Source organism: Euleptes europaea, chromosome 9, assembly GCF_029931775.1.
Source record: "Euleptes europaea isolate rEulEur1 chromosome 9, rEulEur1.hap1, whole genome shotgun sequence".
In the NCBI taxonomy this organism is placed as follows: Eukaryota; Metazoa; Chordata; class Lepidosauria; order Squamata; family Sphaerodactylidae; genus Euleptes; species Euleptes europaea.
In genome coordinates this window covers 40,582,427-40,594,235 of record NC_079320.1, presented here as the reverse complement: position 1 = coordinate 40,594,235, position 11,809 = coordinate 40,582,427, and the positions used below count along the sequence as shown (strand labels likewise).

The window sequence follows — 11,809 nt, the reverse complement described above, 5'->3', positions numbered from 1 at the left end:
GTAAAATTAATGCCCCTTCTTGGTGCTGGAGCCAGGGGTGAATACTGACTGAAGGCCTAATCCAGATGTGGCCTTCCCATAGCCACTTTTAGGGCTGCCTTACACATCTGGAGTTTAATCACGACACTCAAGCATTACGTGTGACTTGACTAGAATTTGGGATGATTCATATAAGTGCTTGGATCCCACCTAACGTTTCCCGCTGTAGCCTAAAATGCCCCCTAAGTGTTGCTCCTGCATGATGAGGAACCAGCCGAAATAGCTTGTAGCCTTCTGCAGCAGAGCCTGTGGAGGAGGAGGAAGAAGAAGAAGAGTTGGTTTTTATATGCCGACTTTCTCTACCACTTAAGGGAGACTCAAACCGGCTTACAATCACCTTCCCTTCCCCACAACAGACACCCTGTGAGGTAGGTGAGGCTGAGAGAGCATGACTTGCCCAAGGTCACCCAGCTGGCTTCATGTGGAGGAGTGGGGAATCAAACCCGGTTCTCCAGATCAGACTTCACCACTCCAAACCACCGCTCTTAACCACTACACCACGCTGGCTCCACGCTGGCAACACAGAAAATAACTTATTCCAGACTATGGCAGCATATTATTATTATACATTTTCCAACTGCATATTTTAAATGTTATTAAACACATTCATTTTCCTCCCTCCTCCCACTAAGTATATCATAAATCTTCTCTTTCAAAATGTACGGTATATCAGGAAGCACCAAAGTATGGAGCAACTTCTATAGTTAGCCATAATTTATTATGATTTTTTTCCTCCCTTTTTCTTAATACGTGACATTTTCTTATAGTTAAAGCATAATGATTTCAGGCTACGTAAATGGAATGTGCTGTTTTCCATTTGGGCAAACTATACAATGTGCCAAAAGATAACAGTAATCAAATTTTCACACACATACCGCTGTGCTCATAGATTCAGCTCCAAAGCAATATTTCATTTTCTGCCTTCTTATAGTAGGATATGCACATTCGGGAGAAGATCAGTATTAATTCCCACAGGTCTTGGTATTTATGTATCAGCCTTAGCATATGTGCCTGCAAAGCCAGTGTTATGTTGGTGCATGCCCTGGTCTACAATATTCCCTGTTTCTCCTTAATTCTAGTCAAACTCAGCATTCATTTTGAAAGATGCTTAAGTAATGTGTTCTTAACCACTGCCAAACTTCTACTGGTTCCAAGGCTAAAGAGGCAGATCTGCTGTGAATATCTGATAAAGACACTATGATAAATGTTGAAGTAAAGACTGAAGAGAACGTACAATCAAAGGGCAGATTCAAATGTTATTTAAGCAGACTTATCCATGCAACTAACAGTTTGCATGAATGATTGCCCTGTGCACCATCAGATAAGAGGACTTACGAAAGACTAATATTCTTCAATGACAGAAAAATATATATTGCACTAACATCTGTATGAAGCACCCTTTAATAGTTAGGAAAAGCAAAAATCTTCAAGAATAGAAGGAAAATACTGGCTCGCCTTTTGGTAGCCATTTCAGTTGGATAGTGCCATTTCAGTGTTTGTAATAAAACACAATACTTACAGTCTATGAATCATCCACATCTACCATTTCACAAATTTGGATTCAACTCTCAATCCTTTTAATCAGAGGAAATCATTAAATGCTCACTGAATCAGATCATGTTTCCAAAAATCTTGCCTCATAATTCAATCTCTTTTTTCTTATGCTAGGTGTAGGGTTGCCATCAGTCAAAAGCGACTTGATGGCACTCAACACACACACACACACACACACACACACACAGAGGTGTAATAATGTAAAAGCTACTGGAAATGTGGTCGTGATCAATGAATATGGTATATTAGTGACTCCAAAAGAACTCACATTATAAAAACTAGAGAAACACTGAGTCAATACAATTACCTAAATGAGGAACAGAAAAATACTCTGTACTTATTACTGACAATATCCCAGTTGTTATTAATTATTTCTGGAGGTTACATCTCTTAATACGTAAGTTGCTTGAGCTGACCATTTTCTAATTCTCTCTCTCTCACACACACACACACACACACACACAAAGGCAAATGTTTAACTTTGTTTGTATCATAATAGGTTTACTTCTGCTTTGTAAATGTTATTCTTTTTTTAAATCCTGAAGATTAAACGCACACAAAAGTTACCAAGTTTGAAAACTCGTTGCCCACCACTACTGATTCTACTTTGTCCCCATTGTATTTTATATTTTTCATTTCTAGGTCTTTCCTGCTCCACTAGAATCTCGTTCTACACTTTTCTGATGTTGTTTTATTATTGTGTTCCTCCTAGTTCACGATAAAGTTGCATTACAACAACTTCAAAGCTTTTTAAAAATTCTGCACATGTTTTTTCTCCAAATGTTTCACATTTTTGGCATGTGGATGTTTCGGTGTTCTGCAAAAATTAAAATTAAAGCACGTTAGCATTTTAATGTAAAACAAAACAAAACAAAAGTTGAGAGGTAACAAGGAGACATATGCAATGTGCCATTTGGATCATGCAAATATTCCCATTAAGAAAGACTCTGCTATAATTCCTTAAGAATATGTGCGGAAACATTCTAAAATTCTATCAATATTTTTCAGGGTCCTGGTTCAAGAAAGCTATTTCTGATATATTAAGGATTAAACTGAATGAGATATTGTGGACAACAATGACTGGACCCTCCCAGAGTTTTTTAAATGCTAATGGAAGCGGGGTAGTGGTTAAGGGATTTAAAACTTTGTCCCCTTATGCAGCTTCATAGACTGAAACCAAGTTTCCCACATTAAAATTGGTCCCAAGAAAAAAGATGGCAAAAAACCCCAGCCATCTTTCTTTTCCTTTTAGAACTCATTATGGTGTGAGGATGGTGAGCATAGGTTATTATTTACCAAACCACACAGCAGAAGAGATTAAACCCTTCTCCCTTGGCATGGTCCCAGTCCAAATCAGCTCTCTTCAGCGGTGATTAGTAGCATTTTTAAAACTCAGTTTCTAGTCTAGTTTGATCTAAAAATCTCATAAAGTAAATGTAATGTGTATAGGCAGGTTGTAATGAAGTATGCATTGTTAAAACCATGCAGCTAAATATTATATAGGTTAAAACACTGTTTCTCAATTGTTAGGCCTATAACAGGCAATGTTCAGCATGTTCTACAGTATAAATCATTTCTACACTGGGATTGCTGAAAGGAAGGTATGAAATCTTGAGTCTGACAGCTGCAGAGACCCGGTTTCTACAAGCTAGAGGAAAAGTGTTATGAGGGGAAAGGATTTGCAGCAGCCCTAGAGAAAAGGTGGAGCCCTATTTAAAGCAGCAGAAGCCATGCAGATGATGAATGGTCCTTAGCAGGCATACAGAACTCTGACAGGAATAACCAATGTAGTTTTTAGTTTGTGTGGAGCAGATTGAGTGAGTTTATAATAGGCCACAATTCTGTGAAGTTTGAGAAGACTGACTTTTCAATTTGCCTTTTTGGTGACTTCCCATAAATTCAATTAACAGCCACAGCCATCTCTAGGTAAAATAAACATACCCAGAGGCAGTAATTGCTTTGTTAGAGGGTTTAATCTGCAAAGGGCCCAGACAGAATGTGTCAACTCTGTGGACTGAATTATGAGTGATGTTGTTAGACTAGGTCACCCAAAAGATCAAATTATGGAATGTTTAATTATTTGGGAGAGATGTTTATCATTAACATATAGGTAGTGATAGATTACACCTTTTTTTTTGACGTCAAGTCACAACTGACATGATGATCCTGTAGGGTTTTCAAGGCAAGAGATGTTTAGAGGTGGTTTGCCATTGCCTACCTCTGCATCAACCCTTGGTATTACTTGCAGGTCTCCCATCCAAATACTTGCCAGGGTAGAGGCTGACAGTGTGTGACTGGCCCAAGGTCACCCAGCAAGTTTCCATGGCAGAGTGGGGATTCGAACCTGGGTTTCCCAGATCCTAGTCCGACACTATAACCACTATACCATGCTGGCTCTCGATTCATTACACTGCAGTGTCATAAAAATCCAGTTGTACCTTTTAGACACTTTTTTTTTTAATTTAAAGAGCACTAGCAGCTGCAAGCTAGGAAAATCATAGCTGAGAATAATATTGTTTTTGTATCCTGACTAGAAAAGACAGTCACTAGAGTCACTAGAAAAGACAGTCATGCTAGGAAAAGTTGAGGGCAGCAGGAAAAGAGGAAGACCCAACAAAAGATGGATTGACTCAATAATGGAAGCCACAGCCTTCAATTTGCAAGACCTGAGCAAGGCCGTCAAAGATAGGACATTTTGAAGGACTTTGGGCATTAACGCATGGGCAGAATGTTCCTGGTTCGCTCCTCTGTTATCCCACAATATTTTAATCCCACAATATTTAAGTCTGGATAATCAAACGCATGACGCCAGCCTATCCCACATTAAGTCTGAAACAAGTAGCTGCTGGAGGCTCCCCGTGCGTTTGAACCAACCATATAATGTGGGATAGTTCGCAATGCGGGATAGCAGGGGAGTGACATCGCCCAAGGATTGGCTGAGGAGTTATCCAATCAAAGGGCGATTCTCTCCCTTTTTTTTTTCTTTGAACGCCAGCGTTCCGGTATACCATCGTCTCAACCTGTCAATTAAAAAAAGGCGGGACGGGAGACCGGAAGCAGCAATTGCTCGCACAGGAAAGGGGGCGGGGCGGGGGACGGGAAGCGGCAATTGCTCGCGCAGGGAAGGGGGCGGGACGGAGGAGACCGGTAAGGAGCATTAGTAGCGAGCTAGCCGAGTAATTACACGCACGTCGGCGTTCTGGTAATGTAGCGGAATTTTAAAAAAGTAGCGGATTAGAACCGAAAAGATTGCTATAAACCAGGGATTGATAAACCCGGTTTTTTTTGCCTTAATTCGCGACTAAGGTGGGTCCGATGCGCAGCCCTTGGACGGTCGTGCGTGTGGACCATGGAGATTCGCTACTATTAAGGCACAAAAGCGAGACAAATTGGCCGTGCGTTAAGCCCCATTGATTCATAGGGTCACCATGAGTCGGAAGCGACTTGACGGCACTTAACACACACACACATCCTAACTTTCCTATGTATAATTCTTATTGGTGAGTGTCCCTTTCACAAACTACTTTTACCACCAGATCCACTAGCAGCCGATACAGTGGGTAATAACTAAAACTCTCCAAATAAAAAGGTGTGCAACTAAATTTACTTAATATTATTTATGAGACAGACCATTACATCCACGCTTAAATAAGAGGATACTTTTACTTTTCTTATTCCTTTGTTATCAACCACAAGTATTAAAAATTTGCCCTCAGCACAGTAGCATTATTCTTAGACAGAACTGCCAGAAATTGCTATCCAGGGAAGAAATTATAGCTGGAAATGACACAAATAATAATATTCCCTGGGCTAGAAGTTGTAGGTGTTTGACTGACCCAGTAAAAGTTATGAACTCTGATGCTACTAGTTTCCTACATTCAAGATATACTCAAGCAGCTGGGCTGTGGCTCAGTGACAGTGCATCTGTTTGGAATGCACAAGGTCCTAGGTTCAATCCCCATCGTCAGTAAAAAGGATCATGCAGCAGGTGATGTGAAAGACTTCTGCCTGAGACCCGGGAGAGCTGCTGCCAGTCTGAGTAGACCATATTGGCCTTGATGGGCCAATGATCTGATTCAGTATAAGGCAGCTTCACATACGTTCATGTGATATTAATTTCAATTGTCACTTCTCAGGAGAGACAGAGATCCCTATAGGGAAAGATGCTAATCCAGGTTTCTTGGCCTCTAGAGGTGTGTGCACCACAACTGAAAACAGCGCAGCATGTATACGTCACTTACCAAATAATTTCTGCCTCGAAAATGTTCGACATTTTTCAGCACATTAAGGACAGTATGGGTGAATGCAGTATTACTTCCGTACATAGATTCATATAAAATTACTTCCATTTCAAGCTTAAAGCATTCCATTACTGATCCTTTACATTCATTCTAGAAAGAAACAATGGCAGTGGCCTTACAATATGAAAACAGCAAGGTTAGGCCCAAACATTACATTCCTTTCCCATGCTGATCAAGCCAGACCCAGAAGAGGATTCTGCATGTATACATGTGATATGTGAACCCAGGCACCATCCCCTACTGGACAGCTGCCAGTAACAACATCTATGATCACCAAAGCTGTAAAGGGTAATCACACAATCCCAGACATTGCTGCTGGATACTAATTTTATTCATTTAATTAATTAACTTCGTTTACATCTCACCTTTCCCCCGAAAGGTGACACAAAGCAGCTTACACAATTCTTTTCTCCTCCATTGTATCCTCACAACAACCGTGTGCAATAGGTTAGGCTGAGAATGTGTGACTTCATAGTAAAAAATAGATCTCACTAGATTGACTACATATATGATGCTGAACTCAACCAAGAGTAATCTTTGTGGTCATATGGTACAGAATGAATCTGGATGCTGAAACTTGTGGGGAAACAAGCAGTGTTAGATTCAGATCTGAAAAAGGATCTGAAATACAAAGATGAATGCGGTATCAACACACTGGGACAATACCACTCCATTTTATTTTCAAGACAACCAAAACTTTCCAGTTCTCCAGCCATTATGCACCTTTGTAGAGGATTCACATGATACTTTAATTACAGACCAAATCAGAAATTAAATGCCACAGAACGCAATTTCTCAATTACAGGGCTTTTAAGCCTTGTGCTCTTGGTCAGGGGTCTCTATTACACATCATAGGAAATCCTAAAATGGCTTCAGCCCAATAAGGGATCTAGGAAGGTGAAAGGTCTAGTTTTCAAGGAAGTTGGAGCAGACCCTACAGGGCAACAGTTTGATTGATGGGAGGAAAAGGGGAGGGAACCATACCCTAGTCATGCTTAAATGTACTGTAGAAGCAGAAAGCAAAAGGCAATGCATTGTATTTAATAAAGTAGGCTCTAGTTTACATCGCCCTGACCTGGATGGCCCAGGCTAGCCTGATCTCGTCAGATCTCAGAAGCTAAGCAGGGTCAGCCCTGGTTAGTATTGGGATGGGGGACCACCAAGGAATACCAGGGTTGCTGTGCAGAGGAAGGCACTGGCAAACCACCTCCGTTAGTCTCTTACCTTGAAAACCTCATAAGGGGTTGCCATAGGTCAGCTGCGACTTGACGGCACTTTACACACACACACATTTACATCACTGTAAATGTGTATTTAAGGATTCATACCCAGTGTATCTACAGCTTATACTTATATTTCTTCAAAAGACTTTGAACTAAAGGCTATAGGTTTAACAATATATTTTTATGAATGGTAAAAAAGGCACTTACACGATCAGTCATTTCTGCAGTATATAAAGAAGCATCAATCTAAAATGCAAAAGAATAGGCTATGTAAGCAACCGTTCCAGAATTGAGTAATAAAATTTCAGTTTTCCCCCAGCTAGGTCATTGTTCAAAAGGAGCAAATTAGGAATCAGTTGTAAGGTGGATTCTGCACATTTTGAGAATGCCTTAACATCTGACTGATATGGTATAGCAGCCACTGATATTAACAGGAAATTTGAAATTTGGAGGAGACCCAAGCCAAGCAGTCTTTCAACGTATCTGTCCTGTAATGTCTACTGAATCTTTTCTATACTGAATTATGCTTTTAGACAAAGTGATGATGTTCTTTCACTTCAACAGGAGCCATTTTTTAAACAATTAAAATAAGATTTTAAAGATTCCAGAAAATGCCTTTCTGATTAACTATCCTACTACTAGGGGGAATAATGTCTGTCTTGCGTAGTCTTGGCTGCAAATGTATGGCTATAACATAAGCCCTTTTCAGTCATTACATTTCACCACACATACCGTGAGTGTGTGCTCAGGATATATATGATCACCATTTTGACTGAAATGGGCAACGTGTGGGTTTCAATATACACAAACCAGAACTCTGGGTTGCCCCTTTAGATAATATGGTGATCACATATATTGGGAGGATCACATATAACATGTTATCACATTATGCATGATTGCTGGGCTCTCCATACACATGACCATAATGACTGGGAAAGGTTTTATTTATTTCCAAATGATTGCCCATTTTTCTTAATGAAATTATGCTATAACTTGGTTTTTATTTTGGTGGTATTTTTTACATCCTAAAAGAAGATTGCAAAATAGCTCTTATTTTGGAAGGGATTTCAAAGTGAAGTGTTTGCTATGTGTTTCACTGAGTGGCCATTATGTGTATGTTGTCGCTATAGAATTAGAAAATTCAGAGTTAAAATTCAGTAAAACAGAGAAGCTTAAATGTCATCTGATTTTCTTTCTTGCTGGCAGACAATTATTTATCAGTGTTCAGCATGGCTTTGGTCTCTTTCACCTAGCAGGAACTGGGCATTGCAGGTGAGAGAGAGAGAGAGAGAGAGAGAGAGAGAGAGAGAGAGAGAGAGAGAGAGAGAGAGAGAGAGAGAGAGAGAGAGAGAGAGAGAGAGAGACCTCTGCTGGATAAAACCCAGAGTAACAGGTTTTAGCTGGGGGTCAAGGGAAGATGACTGGGGAAGGCACTGGCAAACCACCCCGCAAACAAAGTCTGCCTTGGAAACGTCAGGATGTGACGTCACCCCATGGGTCAGGAATGACCCGGGGCTTGCACAGGGGACCTTTACCTTTACCTTTTAACAGGTTTTACTGCAGGCATTACTGTTCAAATGTATCACTGCTATACGAGGAACAGTTTAACCCAGAATATGTGCTTAACTAATGAGATGTTTTTAAAACAATCACTGTTGACATTTCAGATAATTATGAAAAAAAGAAGGTTTTTTTGCACTGGATTCAGCTTTCGTTTCTTTTTTTATTGTACAGGTCTTGGCATAAAGAATTTCAATTTCCCTTCCTTGTTACCACATTTTCTTTCTGTTTCGAATGCTCTGTCAGTTCACATTTCCCTACCTAACTGTTACTATTTTGTGATCTTACCTCAGAACAGGGTTTGATTTTTCTCAGGTCTGCAAGCACAGCTCTCAAAATATCATCCTGTTTGGCTTGTACTTGTAGTAGATATGAGCTTAGTTGAAACAAAACAATTAAAATATATTAAAATATATTTATGCAAAAAAAGCAACAGAAAAAATCAGTACAGAACTGAGCCCAGTGCACATAGACCATCTAAGATTCAATGTGAAACTATATTATAAATATCAAAACGTTTCATTCATAGGGAGTACTTTGTTGATCAGAGAGCCAGCATGGTGTAGTGGTTTAGAGCGGCAGAACTCTAATCTGGAGAGCTGGGTTCAATTCCCCACTCTTCACATGAAGCCTGCTGGGTGACTTTGGGTGAGTCACAGTTCTCTCAGAACTCTGCCCATACAGAGGCAGGCAATGGCAAACCACCTCCGAACGTCTCTTGCCTTGAAAACCCTCCAAAGTCACCGTAAATCAGCTGTGACTTAATGGCACTTTCCACCACCACTTTATTGGTTATAACATTTTTATAAGTGTGCATTTGTCCCTTTTCAGTGTTGTTATCACCACTATTAGTTCAAATTTATTTGTTTGTTTTTGTGTTATTGGATTTATACCCCACTTTTGTTCCCAGTGGGGACCCAAAGCAGCTTTCATCATACTCCTCTCTCCATTTTATGGCTATCTAACACAACAAGCTGGTTTTCATTTATGCTGTGGTGGCTGTACATGGTCCAGACACGTGGGCAGGAAAGACAAGACCAAGTGTTAAGATTGCTAAAGGAGCAGTCCAAGCATGTCTACTCAGAAGTAAGCTCTACTTTATTCAACAGGGCTTACTTCCAGGAAAGTGTTTTTAGGATTGAACATATAAAGGTAAAGGTAAAGGTCCCCTGTGCAAGCACCGGGTCATTCCTGACCCATGGGGTGATGTCACATCCCGACGTTTCCAAGGCAGACTTTGTTTTGTGGGGTGGTTTGCCAGTGCCTTCCCCAGTCATCTTCCCTTTACCCCCAGCAAGCTGGGTACTCATTTTACTGACCTCGGAAGAATAGAAGGCTGAGTCAACCTTATTGCACATATATTCAGCAGTAAATCCAACTGAGTTCAATGGGATTTTCTCCCAAGTATGCTTACATTGGAGTCACTCTCTTCTTCAGCATTTCCGCATTATTTTTTTTAATGTTTAAAGGATTAGGCAGTGCCAAAAGGAGGTGCACAGCTTGTTGGCCATGCCAGATCCCATTTCTAGGTACGCCTGCAGCTCAGTTACCTGTGCTGAAAGCATATCACCATTTACGAACCTTTCATAAAGTGTGTGTGTCTCCTTTCAAAGGTACGTTTGATTAGCATACCACATTTCCTCCACATTCAGGCTGCACTATATGGCACCTCAGAATATGCCTCCTTGCTTTCACTGGTGATGACGGAATGACACAACTGCTGCTATCCCATGTGTGTGCATTGTTCTCTCTGTGTGTGTTTTAAGACTCTTATTGTTAGGTTATTTTTTATCTCTTTGGAGGCCGTGCACCCCCCCTCACTTTACAACTTTAGTGAAAGAGTGTTCATTTAGTCAAACAGGTGTGAACAGGATATCCTGGGTCAATTTGCACTGCCATGTTCTGCCATTTTATGAGTATTCCTACCATGCAATCCTAAACAGAATTATACTTTTCTAAATTCATTTAAATCAATGGGATTAGAAGGGTGTAATTCTGTTTAGGATCACACTGCTGCAATCCTGCACCAAAACTCATCATCAGCCACATGAGAATCTTCTATAAATGTTATAATATTGTGGACCCATTGTATGGTATAGTCCATAATGTTTCTAAAACTCAGTTCTTTGAAAGGGATATGGTAATTTGTCTTACAATGTAAATATTTTAACTTTCTCTGGTACCATACAAGACAGTTTCTACTATTAGAAAATATAATTACCAAAGAATGAAGATGGTAACTATGGGCTTATTATTTAAAGAGGAAGGAAGAAAATAACTGTTCATAATTATGTATACTTTCTTCTGAAGGTGAACATTCTCAAGGGTGTTTTCTGAAAGACACAATTCAAAAAGAGTTATTGAAACATATTGAATACTGTGAAACATAATGAATAATGTGTTTTCATGCATATGTCTCTTAATCATTAATTAAGTCATATAATAGGCAATAATATACAAGTACATTAAAAGGCATGATCACTCAAACAATCCAGAGGCTGGATCTAATGACTCCCTTCTGCTAAAGCTTCCTTCATCAGAAAGTTTCCTGCATTGTAGGAACTCGTTTTCCATTGGAGGAAGGTAGGAAGGGGAATAAAGCCATTAGATCCATCTTAGCAGAAGGAAGTCATTGGAACTAAAATGTTTTCATTGTGCTTAGTTCTCATCTAGCTAATCTGGCACTGTTTCACAGTGCTAAATTCTTCCATGCTCTCATGTACATGAATATATGACCATGGGGGGAGGGGGGGAGAGACTGTGTGAAACAAGCATGCCCTATGGTAGCCTTCTTTCTGGTTTCACAGGTATGGAGACTGTCCGTCTGCATGTAGAACCTGCAAACAGGACAGTGCAGAACAATTTAGAAGTGCAAACCAGTACTCCATTAATCTTTGGTGTGTGTGTATCCATGGGTATGTGCTATAATAATAATAGTCAAAATGTGATGACTCAATATTGTCAGGTCTTCCTGGATGCACATGGTGGCTGATTTTTTCCTTCCAGTTACAGACCTGATAGTGTATCACTCTGAAAATCTCAACATGTCCAAGGAAAGCCAAACACAGTACTCTGGATCCCTTCAAACGTTTCCTACTTTCAATTTCAATTTCAGTACCTTTATTGGCATAC

The 11,809-nt window shown here is 40.0% G+C and overlaps 1 protein-coding gene across 1 annotated transcript; it reads right to left on the bottom strand.

The window, feature by feature from the left end:
* Positions 1 to 2,287: 2,287 nt before the first annotated feature.
* On the bottom strand, positions 2,288 to 10,963 carry IL15 (interleukin 15). The gene is made up of 5 exons (XM_056855041.1): positions 10,899 to 10,963; positions 8,966 to 9,053; positions 7,325 to 7,363; positions 5,835 to 5,984; positions 2,288 to 2,410 (listed from the first exon to the last, which is right to left on the bottom strand). The coding sequence occupies exons 1-5, from the start codon at positions 10,961 to 10,963 to the stop codon at positions 2,288 to 2,290; spliced, it is 465 nt and encodes a 154-aa protein (XP_056711019.1).
* Positions 10,964 to 11,809: the final 846 nt, after the last annotated feature.